Source organism: Thalassophryne amazonica, chromosome 14, assembly GCF_902500255.1.
Source record: "Thalassophryne amazonica chromosome 14, fThaAma1.1, whole genome shotgun sequence".
In the NCBI taxonomy this organism is placed as follows: Eukaryota; Metazoa; Chordata; class Actinopteri; order Batrachoidiformes; family Batrachoididae; genus Thalassophryne; species Thalassophryne amazonica.
Window position 1 is genome coordinate 85,143,053 of NC_047116.1, and position 13,901 is coordinate 85,156,953.

Sequence of the window (13,901 nt, forward strand, 5' to 3'; positions counted from 1 at the left end):
GCAAATTATTTGCACAAAAACAAAGTTTCAGTTTGAACATTAAATATCTTATCTTTGTGGTGTATTCAATTGAATATAGGTTGAAGAGGATTTGCAAATCATTGTATTCTGTTTTTATTTACATTTTACACAGCATCCCAACTTCATTGGAATTGGGGTTGTAATTGTGACACTGTCATTAGTTAGTTTTTCTCTCCTCTCTGTCGGTGGGTTATCAGCCTCATGTGATGTAATAGATGAATTTCGTGCTTTATTAATTGTCACTCTGTTTCTGTCGGTAGTATTTCACCTTCTATATTAATTTTTAAATTTATTTTCATTTATATAGCGCCAAATCACAGCAAATTTGCCTGAAGGCACTTCACACAAGTAAGGTCTAACCTTATCAATCCCCAGAGCAAGCACACATGCGACAGTGGTAAGGCAAAACTCCCTCTGATGATTTGAGGAAGAAACCCAAAGCAGATCAGACTCAAAGGGGTGACCCTCTGCTTGGGCCATGCTACTGACACAATTTACAAAACAATTCACAAAACAAATATACAGGAAATGTTGCCGGTGCACATGACAGGAGGGTTGCAGAAAAACCTTCATCACTGTTTTCATCATGTCACACTTGAAATGCATGTACAGCAGAAAACATTCATTGCAATTTAAAAAGAGAAACTCATTTTATCACCTCTACCATAATAAAGTAATTTAAAATAATAAAACTGCAACAGTTTTAATTCTTGGATTAGCATCTGGCTACTTGCAAATCATGAATATAGGCTGTCATTATGGTGAGAACGGCACAGAAATGTCTGGGAAGGGATTTGATTAGTTAACATTCCTTCTCGTGTTTCAAAAACTATCATACACTCTTGAAAGTTTACCATATACGTACATTGACTGGGAAAACAAAGTTCCACACTTTGAGTTTACAACAGTAATGTGAATCCATGATCAGTCACTCAGTCATGTAAACATTGAAGACCTTTGTGACCTTTCAAATGTATAATGTGAAATGTACATCTTGTTTGTGGTGTGTGTGTTATTGTTTTTTTTTCCCTCTGTTAAATGTTTCAGTAGATGGGGATTTTTTTTTTTTTTTAACATATATATTTGTGTTTAACACCAGCTACATGACTACTGGGTTACATAATGTGAATGAATTTATGGTGAATGATGGATTATGCAAGGGAAATAAACAATATTCAAACTGTAATGTACTGTTTTCTATTTTGAATCATAATATTAAAACTACAATTGTTGGTTATAAGTCAGCTCCATAACTACTTAATTTTGGAAGGTTCTTGTCATTTTATGGTCAACTATCTACTTATTGAAGCTGTGAAATGCAAATTCTGAATATAAGTTGACTGTGTGTAAACTTCCTCTGTGGATTTATTGGTATTTGTTTCCAAATTGAGTGAATACTGGAGGTATGCACTTTTTATGTGGTTGCAGAACCTTCTCTGTTTTTTTAAGGACCAAAAGTAGGGGGATAGTTGGCTGTGCATCTTTTGCATGGCTGAGTTATTGTCTTGTGATCTTTACCATTTTGAATCTGTTGCTAGTAACATTCAGAATGATTCCCAAAGAGCTGCCGTTGCTAATGAAGCAATACATGATGTTTGTCCGGACGAGCTAATGTCATGAGTCATGACAGTGTCCATCTGCCCACAATTCACAGAAAGTACTTCATCAGTTTTGTATGGATTTTTATTCTGATGGTTTTGTTTGATTAATCTAAGCACAGTTCATAATTCTTCACAGAATTATGAAATTTTAAGGGAAAATACAGACTTTTGGTGTAAATTCAACCAAAATTCAATTAATTTTTACATAGCGCCAAACCACATCAACGCTGACTCAAGGAGCTTCACGCCAGTAAGGTCTAACCTTACCAAAGTTCATCTTCGGTTCTTGATGGCTTTGGATTCTGATGCTTTTGTTTGCTTCATGTAAGTACTGTTCATAAGTCTTCCCTGCAAAATCGCCAAAATAACACACCATTCATGGAAAAATTGTAAAGCTATTGGAAAAGAACCTCAACTAGCGGCAAGAGTACTTACAGCAGTGTATAAATGACTATCCCCTGAGAGCGTTTACACACTGCTGTTAAACGTTTCACATGGTAGGTCAGGTTTTATTGAAAAGTGCATTTACACAGTAGTGTAATGCTGACATGAATCTGCAAATTACAGCAGTTGACAAAGTATTATTTTCAGTATATCATAATTTTCGCCAACCTCATGTAGAAATAGTTTGAAGAATACACCCGGATGTGCTCTGCATTATTGACGCGCTCATTTATTCTATGAGAAAACCAGCTAACATCGAGAATGCACTGATGAACTCGGGTATTCCAAAACACCCAGAAGACTTTAGGAAACAAAATGAGATGGATTATGACTTCTTTCTCTGTTGTGAAGTAAAATCCCTTCTCGTTAAGAATACCCCCCAGGGTGCGGGTGTACTGTAGAGTCAACAGTTAAGACTGCTTCAGGTTAAATACAGAGTTTACCAGGAGACAGAAACTATTGTTAAGCCTGGAAAAACAGGAAGATCGGATAAGAGATTGAAAAAGATCAAACCTGACTCCTAATAAAAGTGGTTCTAGCAGCAGGATAAAATGCTTTAGATGGATTTAGGCATCTACTTGTGGTGAAGACGACTTTCTGAAGTTCAAATCAAGCATAAGAAAGGGGATTTGAACGTGGCATGGTTGTTGGTGCCAGAGGGGCCGGTCTGAGTATTTCAGAGTCTGCTGATCATCTGTGATTTTCACGAACAACCATCTAGTGTTTACAGAGATTGGTCAGAAAAAGACAAGATATCCATTGAAAGGCAGTTATGTGGACAAAATGCCTCATTGATGTCAGAGGTCGGGCGAGACTGGGCAGATTGGTTGAATGGGCAACTGCGTGATGCTATCATGTCAATATGGACCATCTCTGAGGATGGTTTCCAACACCTTGTTGAATCTATGCCATGAAAAATTCAGGCAGTTCTGAAGGCAAAAGGGGGTCAAACCCCATACTAGCAAGGTGTACCTAATAAAGTGGCCGGTGAGTGTAGATCTAAACTCATTGGACACCCATTAATCATACAGTCTGCATGGCCGAGGATCCAAAGCATGCTGTAAAAGAAGTCCAACCAAGCATGCATTTTACATGTTGAATACAAACTTTCCAACAAGTTGGATTCCACACTCATGCAGAAAACCAGCATTTGATCATGTCTTGCTGAATTAAGTTATATAATGGCTAAATAGTAGTTCTAGTGACGTTGACGCTGGAATAGCTTTGCTGCATTTAATTCTTATATACGCCCTGATACACACTGGTGTGTGTGCATATTGCTGGATGCTGTAGTGTGAATTGGAATAGCGTCAACATCTCCCCTGGACAAGGTACCAGTCCATCACAGGCTACTTTCCCAGCCAACAATTTGCAACTGGGTGGTCGAGACAATGCACAAGGAAATGGGTACCATGACTGGATCAAACTCAGGTTGACACATTGGATGTCTACTAAGCTGCTCTGTTATTTGATGTGTGCCAGGTTTCTGTTGAAGGTCCATATCAAGTTATGTGTCCTACTCATGTTCAGTATTCCACCATTTTCTCTGAGCATGACTGTCTGTCTGTGGTAATTTACTCAAAGCAGAAAGAACAATTTCAGTCAATCTTGGTGGATGAACACAGCAAACCATCATCTCGCCAACTGATATGGGTCACATTTCTAGTGTTTGATTCTGCTTTCTGTTTAGTGGGGTTTTGCGATTACCTTCCACGTATTCTCCTGGTTTATTCATTGCTTTGTTGTGAGTTCCCTGCATGTTAGTTATTTTCACCATCTCTAGCGTTGTTCTCCCCGTGTTTGTCTCCCGTTACTCTGACATCTCTTCCCTGTTCACTCCATGTAACTTCCTGTTTCACGTCTCTGCACTCCCACAGTTAGCTGTTTGCTGGTCTTTAAAACCTCTCCTTGAGCATTACCTCCTCACCAGATTGTCTTGCTTCATGTCTGCTGTCTCGCTGTATTTCCTTGTGTTTATTATTAACCCATGCTGCCTTTTCATGTTTACTGAGCATTACCTGTTACTCCTGGTTTTGTCACCTGGTATGACAGCTCACTAATGTTTTAAACCTCTTCTTGTGTTTGTGGACAACTCTTGTTGCTGCTCCCTATCATGATACTGTTGCCCTTTGGACTGATGTCCCGTGTTCTAAACCCCTGCCAGAGTAAGACGCCAAGTCTTTTGTCTGCCAATCTAAAGCCTGTTAAAGTTTGCAGACGCTTGGCGGGCACTTTACCACTACCTGCTGGAGCTGTTGCAATAAAATCAGCTTTACATACCATCGTTGTGGTTCTCTGCATTGGGGTTTTCTGTCTGTGCCATAAACCCAAGTCATGTCAGAGTCAAATCAGAGGTCACTGTTTTAAATATAACATTAATGACCATTGCTCAGGAAGTAGATGAGATATTTTAACAGTTTTCTTCACATCTCAGACATCACATGATGATGTAAATGATGAAGTAAAATAATAAAAAATAAACTGGCAGTTGTAAGGCTCTTTAAGTGGTTGGATGCCTTGTCTTCAATTAAAAATGCTTATTTTCTAGGATGTACTATCCAGCTCTGTGTACAAAAGTATATTCAGTATCCTGTATGATTTATTTTACTGTCTTATATTTTTACAACACATTACAGTCATTGAGGCTAAAATTCTCAGTCAATATAGTCTTTATCATTTTGTTCACAACAAAACAATCAGAGGATAAACTATTAGTGACATATGATGGTATATTTACACTGCAGGGTTAATACTGACACAGAAGGCTGTCATTATTTATTATAATGAGGCCAATTGATACGGAAAATGGTTAATTTTTGGAAGGAAGTGCTTGTAATACACAACCTTGGCCACTAGATGTCGCTACTACTCACCAGAAGCTTCGAGGGATCAATTTATTTACTATACGTTCGTATAAACTATAAATCCCTGGTCTTTAAATAAGGTTTAACTTAATTACATACTCTGCGGAAGTAACATTTAATCAAGTTACATAATATTACACAAAGGGTGGGAGATTTAGGCGTCGACAAGAGCGGAACGAAAGTATTAGCGGTTTGTCGTTTCCACGCGGAACATAATATTAGCAGAAGGAAATGGCGACTACCTTATTGCGTTTGGGGCGACTTGGTTCTGTCAAGGTAAGAACAGATAAATAAATGTTTTTATGTTTGTTAAATCTGATTACTCGGAGGTATGCAAACAGGTATGACGTTTATTTAATAAGGCGGTAAAATAAATTGTGCACACTGAATGTTTTACATCCGCGTTCTTGTGGTTCACGCACTTTTGTCACCTTTAAACACAACAAACTCAACTTTAACAGCTATGTTTAACTTACACTAGAACTTAACTCCTCTCTTTTGTTGTTATGAAGGTTATTTACATTTCAAGTGTACTTTCTGTAAAACGTGTATATGAGTTTGGAGAGCTGAAATGTAGATGAGTGGGTGAGTGAGTGAGTTTAATCCAACAGCTTGTGTAGATGATGACTAAAAAAAAAAAAAAAAAGACTCAAACTGTAAATGTTATCATCTTGCAAATCACAAAACTAAAAACGGCATGTATTGAGGCTGAATTAATTTAGCTGGTTTTGAACTTTGATCCACCATCAGTCATACCATGGCTGGCTGAAAAGTTCTGCCTCCTTCGCCTTTATTTCAATACCAAGTACCGTGGGTGAAGAAATCTGATGCATTTTCCTGGCACAGCTATTTGCACTTTTGCATCATGTGTGTAATGGCGCTCCTTTAATGCGCATGCCTCATTTTGTAGCGTCAGCAGTGATTCACTGTTTATCACCTCGTTTCTACTTAATGTCCTTATCAGTAAAGCAATAAGTGCAGTTGTAAATAAGTGAAATCTGTCCTTGCCTCTCTTCATGGTTGAAATCACGTGCTGCCGGGCCTGTATGGTTTCCAGGGGTAGGTTGATGTTGACTGGTCCAGCATCCGGTTTTTGTGTGTGTGTGGGGGGGGGGGTTTGTTTTTGATATTGAAATAATTATTAGTTGCACTCGAAATTTTTGATATGACTTTTCATGCAATAGGCTCAAACCTTGCCGTGACCCTTAACTGGAATAAATGTGTTCAGAAAATGGATGGATGGATGTTTTCATGCAAGTGTTGGCTTCATTATAGCTCTCTTTAATTTAATTTACATTAGGAATTATATCTTTGAGCTCTTAATTGTATTAGTGCTATGTACATGCATCTTAAATTAAAAGCCGCCTGTTGTCTTCTACAGGTCTCCAGTTGGAGCGCTTGGTTATCCTGAGGAATTACCCGGCTGCACTCTGCACTCAGGCAGGAAAACCTACAAAGCCAGAGAAGAAGGCAAAGCCTACAAGCAAAAGTAAGGCTTTTTACCCTTCAGTATAAAATGTTTCATTTCCCTGTCACGCTTCCTGTATGTATCTTTGGAAAAAATGCTTCATCTGGATTGTCTCAGTCCACCCAGCTGTAAATGGGTACCGACCTTTGCTGGGGAAGTAACCCAAAATGGATTGGCGCCCCATCCAGGGGAGGACATGGACTCTCATTCACCTCATGCCACAGTGTCCGGGGATAAGCCCCAGCACCGATGGGCCTCAGGGCCTGTGTCAGAGTTGCTTCTTCTTCCATGTGAGGTCATGTTATGCAACTGCAAATATTTGTATTAAAACAACTCCTGTTCAATTTTCCATTTTCCTCAGCAGCAGAGTCTCCTGATGAGAGAACGTCTCTTCTAGCCTACAAGACAGCAGTTGCTTTCCCAGTTAGACTTTCAGAACCTGGAATTTTCCAGACAAAAACTTCTGAGACTCGGCAACCTCCACAGCCACTGCAAAAACAGTTTCATCAGCACCGGTAACAGAACCCATCACTGCTGCCAGTGAGCCAGTTGTCCCTGAGCCAGAGCCAGCAGACGCTCCCACCTCAGATCCAGCTGTTCTCCCTGATGATGCTGAAGTTATCACTGACAAAGTCCCACCTTTAGTTGATGCAGGTACTGAGTCCCTGCATGATGCAATTGATGAAGTATCTGCTCCAGGTGGCGCCTCAGTTGCCGCTTCAACAGTAGGCAGTGCAACCACATCAGTTGCTGCCCACTTGCCGCCTGATGATCCAGGAGCACTCGAGTCATCATCATCCTCCTCATCAGCCAGTGATTCAGTTCTGACTCAGACTCTGATGATGAGAAATCAGAAGTTAAAAGTGAAACTGGGGTCTTGCCAGAGGTGTCAGAATTCACCACTCAGAAAGAAGGAGCAAATGTCCATGAAGTCCCACATGTGGTGAGGGAGAAGGGACATGAAGCAGAAATGGAAATTGCACCAGCAACCGAAGGTGCAAGTGAGCTTGTGCAGGAGGATTCTCCAGCAGCGGTCTCCAGTCAACCACTTCAAAGTGGTGTGGAGACACCCAGCAGCAGTTCTGAGGAGTTTGTCGATTCTGCACCCAAGTTCAGCACTGTAGATCAAGGCACTCCTGAATTGTCTAGGACCATGTCTGAAGGTGCGGTCCAACCCACGCCAAATGCCACAGCAGATGGTGCACATCCTGCTGTTCCTGATGCCCAAGTGGAATCTCCAGCTGTTGGTGTAACCGAAGTGTCTGATGCTGCAACTATTTTTGAATCCCAGACAGAAAGTGAAGTTCCAGCTGACACTCCAGGAAAAAGCAGAGAACTTGCCTCTGCTGAAGACCCCAGAGAAGTGACAACGCTGCCACAGAACCACTTGTGCAGGTAACTGTAGAGCCTGAAGAAGCTGAAGCCACCACTGGCCAAACAGCTGCTGGGACTGCAGCCGGAGTGTCCACTGGGGGGAGCACTGAGGAGCTGTTAGACCCTGCTCCAGTCATAGCTGAAGGTGAAGGGGAGGAGCTACAAAAGGAGGCCCCAGCTGAACCACCTGAGGGTACACATCACACCTCTCCCCACCACTAAAATCTATGCCTCTCTCATTTTTGTGGATCTTTCAGCCCGTGCAGTTGGCCACATTTCCATCTGTCCTTCCTAACACATGCTGCTTATGGTTCAAGTGTTAACCAGACACAACCCCCCCACAGGTCTCAAATATCATTGCTGAATTTATATATATATTATATTATATATAATATATATTATAATATATATATATATATAAAACTATTTTTTTTTCTTAAGTGATCTTACTTCCCACAGCTGTATTCACATACTGCATGGATTTTGTCAGTAAATCATGCATGTCTTCTTCATGCTTGTGGTGCTTCTTCAAACATTCCGTTTTGCATTCTCTGAATTTAGCTTTTCTTGGAATTATTCTTTTGCTCACTTTCTACAAATTGCAGTTGAGTCTTTCTTTTAGCACTTCAGTTGTTACCTCTTCCAGGACTGTAGAGTTTTTTTTTTGTTGTTGTTGTTTTGGTGTGCTGATTGTTGGTAAATTACTCAAAAACAAATAAAATGATTTTTTTACAGAACTCTGAAAACATGGGTTCTGACTTTGAACAGAAACCATGAAATTTTAGGGGAGATTTAGAGAAAGAGGTGTTGTCAGACATTGTAAAACAGTTGTTTTAAATGCACAGGTCCATTGTTTACAAAACTTCGTGAACAATGGGGCATTTCCTGCTTTTGGGACAGATCTGGATAAAAGGAACAAAGCCAGACCACAAATAATGTGAGGGTGAGTGGATGGTCCAGAGTGTACCCTACATCTTACCCACTGTAGACGTGAGTAAGACCTTCCAGTGTCCCCTCTGACCCCTGAAAGGATAAGTTAGTGGGAATGTATTGGTGGATTGATACTATTGCAAAACTGGCCACTTAATTGGAGTTGGAATTGAGTTTGATTAATTTTGTTAACTATTCCAGAATGATGCTAATGTTATCTTGTAGGTTTGAAAGAATATTTTATCATTATGAGATAAGATAAGACGGTGTGGGTTTTGGTGTAGGTATGATCAGTGGCAATCCTAGACTCAGAGGTGGTCCCAGATAAAGAAACCCATTGAGCCCCAAACTGATATCCAGCTGTTATTTGGTAGCTATAAAAGGGGGGGCCCACTTAAAGGGTTTTAGAGATGTTAGCGTTGCACTGTATAGTGCCTTCATAGGGGGTTTAAAGGGTTTATAGTTGTCATTGTAAAATGTGCCAATATGAGTGGCTTCTCAGGGGCTTCCTTTACCAATTTCTTTTTTTTTTTTTGTTTAATTCACCGGGTTTGTCTCTGGTGATGGTACACCCCTGTGTGTGACCTTAACGTAAGATGAAAGTGATGATTCTGGTTGCACTGACTAATTTCACACTTATCTGCTGTATAAATATTAATGGTCTTGTGCTTTCTTCCAGTCATTTGGTGATAACGCACTAACCTACCATCTTGTTTTGTCAGTCCTACCCCTGTAGCCATTTCTTATCCCAAATACATCTTCACTCCCCAGATTATTTGCTCCTATTTGAGCTCATTTTATCTTTTTGTAAATGTTGAGTTTTTATCTAATGTCTTTTTCATTGCAGGTTTTTGGGTTTGTTGTGTTGTTGAAGGTTGCATGCTGTGAGTGTTTTGTTTCATTTTGCTAGGTAATTGTGCTGTTGCTAATGGTGACCTGACAGTTCTGGATGGATGTTATGAGCACAGGATGGTCATGGTTTGTGATCAGAGAGAAATCATTCAGAAAGCAGAATTACAACAAAATTATCAATACTTTAAAAAAAATCCAGTGAAAACGAGGCTTTGATGAAAAAGTGAAGAGCATTCAGTCACTTATTCTACAAAAATGGAGTTTGCAGATTGAATTGAAATGCTCACTTTATCAAACAAATTGCTTCCTGGGACAAACTCCTTCTCTCCTTGAAGGGAGGTTGAATGTTTTTCAATCTGGGCTCTCTTTTTTTAATTTAAGTTTTTCAATCTGGGCTCTCTTTTTTTTAATTTAAGATGTTTAGGGGTCAGTTTTTCACTCAGGAAAACAAAAGTCAAAATGAAACACAAACACCATCACAGGCTAACCAGATAATAAATGAAATGGCACAGGGATAGTTAAAAACACTCAATAAGTACATGTCAACATTAGAATAGATTTCTGGTGTCATCCAGATGCTAAAGATTTGGAATCAATTAAAAAAAAAAAAAATCTAACAAAGCTTTCCTTTCCTGGTCATACTTTTTACACACAGTCATAAAATTAATTTAATCTTCAAGCACCTGACAAAACTTGCAAACATGATCCCCAACATCAATTTCTGGGCAAGTGTACATCTCAGTACACAGTGCAGGATGGCTAGTCTGTCTAAGAGCTCTGTTTGGGGTGTCATGTCTTGTCTCAACAGAACAGACAAAAAAAAAAAAAGTCATTCAAAGCATCCTTTAGCATGGAGACTATCCCTGGAGAGGTAAATATGGCCACATTTATGTCACAAAATGGATTTTTTTTCTTGTTTGTTTTTTATGATTGATTATAGTTAGCTGCTTACCTTAGCGGTGTCGTCTACCCTGGCACCACTTGCCGCCGAGCAATTACAAGTCGCCTGCCGATGAGATGCTGTGTCCTGACTGAAAAGATGTCCCCCAAAACATCTATTTATAAAAATATATGTACAGCCCAGGTTAGAAAATCAGAGTTCTCCCGTTAACCATTATTATTACTATATATAATTTTTTACTTTGTGTTTTTCTTTGATCTATGTAAATCTGTTCTTTCTTTGGAATCCTTTGGCCTCTATAAATTAAACTTTGTAAAATGTCTAAATGTATGCCTGTGATTATTGACACGCACGGCCTTTCTGCCTCTCCCGTGAAGTTGTTTGTAATTGTTCTGTGGCATATTTAAAGGATTTGCAGACATGTTTTATCTTAATACAGTAGCTTTCCCCCTTGTCATAGAATCGAGAAAAGATCATAATGTCCCTCTGTATAATCAAAAGTGTCAAAGTTATTTATTCAGCATGCTGCGTAATTTTTGGTTGTTTTACCTGATGGACTTTATTTCACGCCTGCCTCTGCCAGCGTCACTGTTTCTTTAGTTACAGGCTGTCTGCACGTGGTTTCCCCTTTCAGTCATGATAGTGCAGGAGATCCCTGAAACAATCCTTCAAATGGTGATACAAGCACCAAATTTGGCACAAATACTCCTTCGACATTACTGTTTTGAAAAAACAAAAAAACGATTGGCCACTTTGAATTTTCAGTAGGCAGCCAGGTAGAGGTCAATTGAACAATTACACAGGCGTCAAAATGTAAAGATATGAAAACTATACCACATTATTTGTCTGCTCATAAGTATTACAGAAAGGTATAGTTTGGAGTATGACTGAATTTTATGGGGTCAAAACAGCAAGAATGGTGACAAAGGTCATTTCAGTTTGTGCAGGGGTCAAAAGTTAAAGTTGCTCCAATTTTGGTTAAAAAAAAAAAAAAAAAGTGGTGCAAATTATTGTTTGACCTAAAAGAATTAATAAGTGGAATAGTTCTGACTGTGCTTTGTCTCCAAACTGAAGGTCAAACAATGTCAGCGTCCATTGGATTCTATGACATGACGTGTTACCGTGTAACATGATAATTAAGCATGACACATGGTGCAAACTATTCCTTTATAAACCCCATTAATGCAACCAATAATTTACATCACTTTTTTTTTTTTTTTTTTTTTTTTTTTACCAAAATTAGAGCAACTTTAACTTTTGACCCCTGTACAAACTGAAATTGACCTTTGTCTCCATTCTTGCTGTTTTTACACAATAATTCCATAACATTTAGTCATAGATAGTCCAAACTATACCTTTTTGGAATCTATGTGATCAGATAAATAATGTGGCATAGTTTTCAATATGATTGGAGCATCTTGTAATTTTGACCCCTGTGTAATTGTGCAATTGACCCCTACCTGGTTGCCTATTGAAAATTCAAGCGGCCAATCAGTTGTTTTCAAAAGAGTAACATCTAGTATTTGTGCCAAATTTGATGCTTGTATCACAGTTTGCAGGATTCCTCTGTAAATATTCTGTTATCTGCTGTACTATGAATCATCGTTCAGGTTTTTCACACTAGTCTTTTTCCAGGGGGCTCAGCCTGTGACCATAGGTAATGCCCCACAGTAATAAATAAAAGAAACCCTTTGTCAGCACATGTGAGATGTAAATGTGCTCTGTTCCATTTTTTTTTTTTTTTAGAATATTTACAAATTTAGTTACATTCTCCCTTCACTTATTACAGTTTGATCAAGTCTTAATGCCTTTGTTACCTTAAAGTGATTTAACAGTCCTGCTGGGAGAGAAGAAAGCTTTTTAGTTTTTGTGTTTGCGTCTCAGCTACACCCACACTGGATTTTAAAACTTGGGACAGTAAGAAGATGCTTTGATGCTTTCCCACGCCTTTGTGTTTGTTCCTCATTTTCTGCAGAGGCTGCAGTAGCGGCGGCGGCACCTCCCGAGCCCGAGGAGCCTTTCGATAACAGCACTTACAGAAACAACCAGCACCACAGCTACACGCCATTCACATTCGTAGATATGGATGTGGAGATGTCCAAGTATCGTCTGCCGCAGCCCTCCACCGGCCGGCCGTCTCCCCGACACTAGAGGAGCACGTGGTTTAAAACTATAGGTCTTTTAAGAGTGACATCCATGCCCACACTCTGTGTGATCGCTCTCCGCTTGTCACAGCTGCATGCATTCCTGCAGTTTAAAATGTTCTTATTAAAGTACATAAATGAGAAGCAAAGCCTGTTTTGCCTGGTGTGTGGTTGTTTTGTCTTGGGTGTATAAAGGAATAGGCAAAGATCAAACACTTCTTTTATGCTGCTTTTCTTCCTTGGGGGGCTCATTTGAATAGAGCTGAGTGTGCAAAGGGGTTTATCTGTTTATATTTAATGATTCCAATTTTGACTCCTATCCTGCCTGTTTGAACATTATGGCCTAATTATCCTGGCTCCATGTCTTGTGCGAGGGGCAAGCAATCTGCATCTGTTCTGTCTGTGCTCTTGTGGGTGGATGTCGAGCAATTATGCATAAAGCTGAAGATGCGTAAATGAGAGCAATGCATAAGGTTTAGCAGGAAAGAAAGAAAGGAGGGGAAAAAATCCCAGCAGGGAGAAGGAAGAGGGACTCTAATTGCAGGACGTCATGTCTCCGCCCACCTCATAAATATTCATGCGCCTAGCGCCCCTGCGTGCCCTTACGCGATGACGCAACGCGACAACTGCGGGTCCCGATTGCTGCAGCCGCTTGTCAGTGTGACGAAGATTGGCACTCAGGTAAGCTGTCACTCAAAATCCCTCTTTTTCCGTTCCCTATCAATCAAACAATCTGGGCCGCACGCAAAAATGCCCTGGGGTGAGGAGCGCGGTCCTAGTCAGAGCGTCGGAGCATGTTTTTAAAAGGGGAGGAAAAGCGGCGGAGCTTCGGGAAGAAATAAAAAAAAGATATATATATATATATATGCAGAGAGGGGGAGGTAAAAAATATGTCGGCATTTTGGGGGCAGAGGAGGACTGTGGAAGAGCTAAAGGCGAGAGCTGCAAACGAGGCCCGGCCGAGGGAACGCTGCTAGCGCGGAGGGGAGGGGAAGCAGCGAGCAGCTGTCCCCGCTGATTGATTGACTGCTGTGGGCAGGATTTGAGCTTCAGCCGGTGTAGCGTGGCGGCAGACAATGCTTTTAGAGACACTACAGGCGATTTACTGTGTGGATTAGCGGGAATTACACTGATGTAGGAAAACAAAGCGACTGAAGCCGTGTTATTTGGGCAAAGTGCTCGTTTTGTATCAATCCGCAGCGGGGTCTTATTTGATACCTGGCTAGCAGTGCTAGCGTTCTTTTTTTTGGCACAGTGGTTCGCGCAGCTAAATATGGCGCTTTGCATTTTGGCTGCGCCGTA

General features: G+C 40.2%; 1 protein-coding gene across 1 annotated transcript; it reads left to right on the forward strand.

Moving 5' to 3' along the window:
• The first annotated feature begins 3,102 nt into the window (after window positions 1–3,102).
• Window positions 3,103–12,620, forward strand: ndufv3 (NADH:ubiquinone oxidoreductase subunit V3). Its single transcript, XM_034186075.1, has 4 exons — window positions 3,103–3,126; window positions 5,119–5,206; window positions 6,312–6,419; window positions 12,431–12,620. The coding sequence occupies exons 1-4, from the start codon at window positions 3,103–3,105 to the stop codon at window positions 12,604–12,606; spliced, it is 396 nt and encodes a 131-aa protein (XP_034041966.1). The 3' UTR covers window positions 12,607–12,620.
• Window positions 12,621–13,901: the final 1,281 nt, after the last annotated feature.

Bases quoted from the DNA above. Each gene is read 5' to 3' on its own strand.
- ndufv3 (XM_034186075.1), top strand. From the start codon at position 3,103: ATGGCCGAGGATCCAAAGCATGCT. The intron at 5,207-6,311 runs GTAAGAACAGAT...TGTCTTCTACAG, and splicing joins GGCGACTTGGTTCTGTCAAG to GTCTCCAGTTGGAGCGCTTG. The intron at 6,420-12,430 runs GTAAGGCTTTTT...CATTTTCTGCAG, and splicing joins GGCAAAGCCTACAAGCAAAA to AGGCTGCAGTAGCGGCGGCG.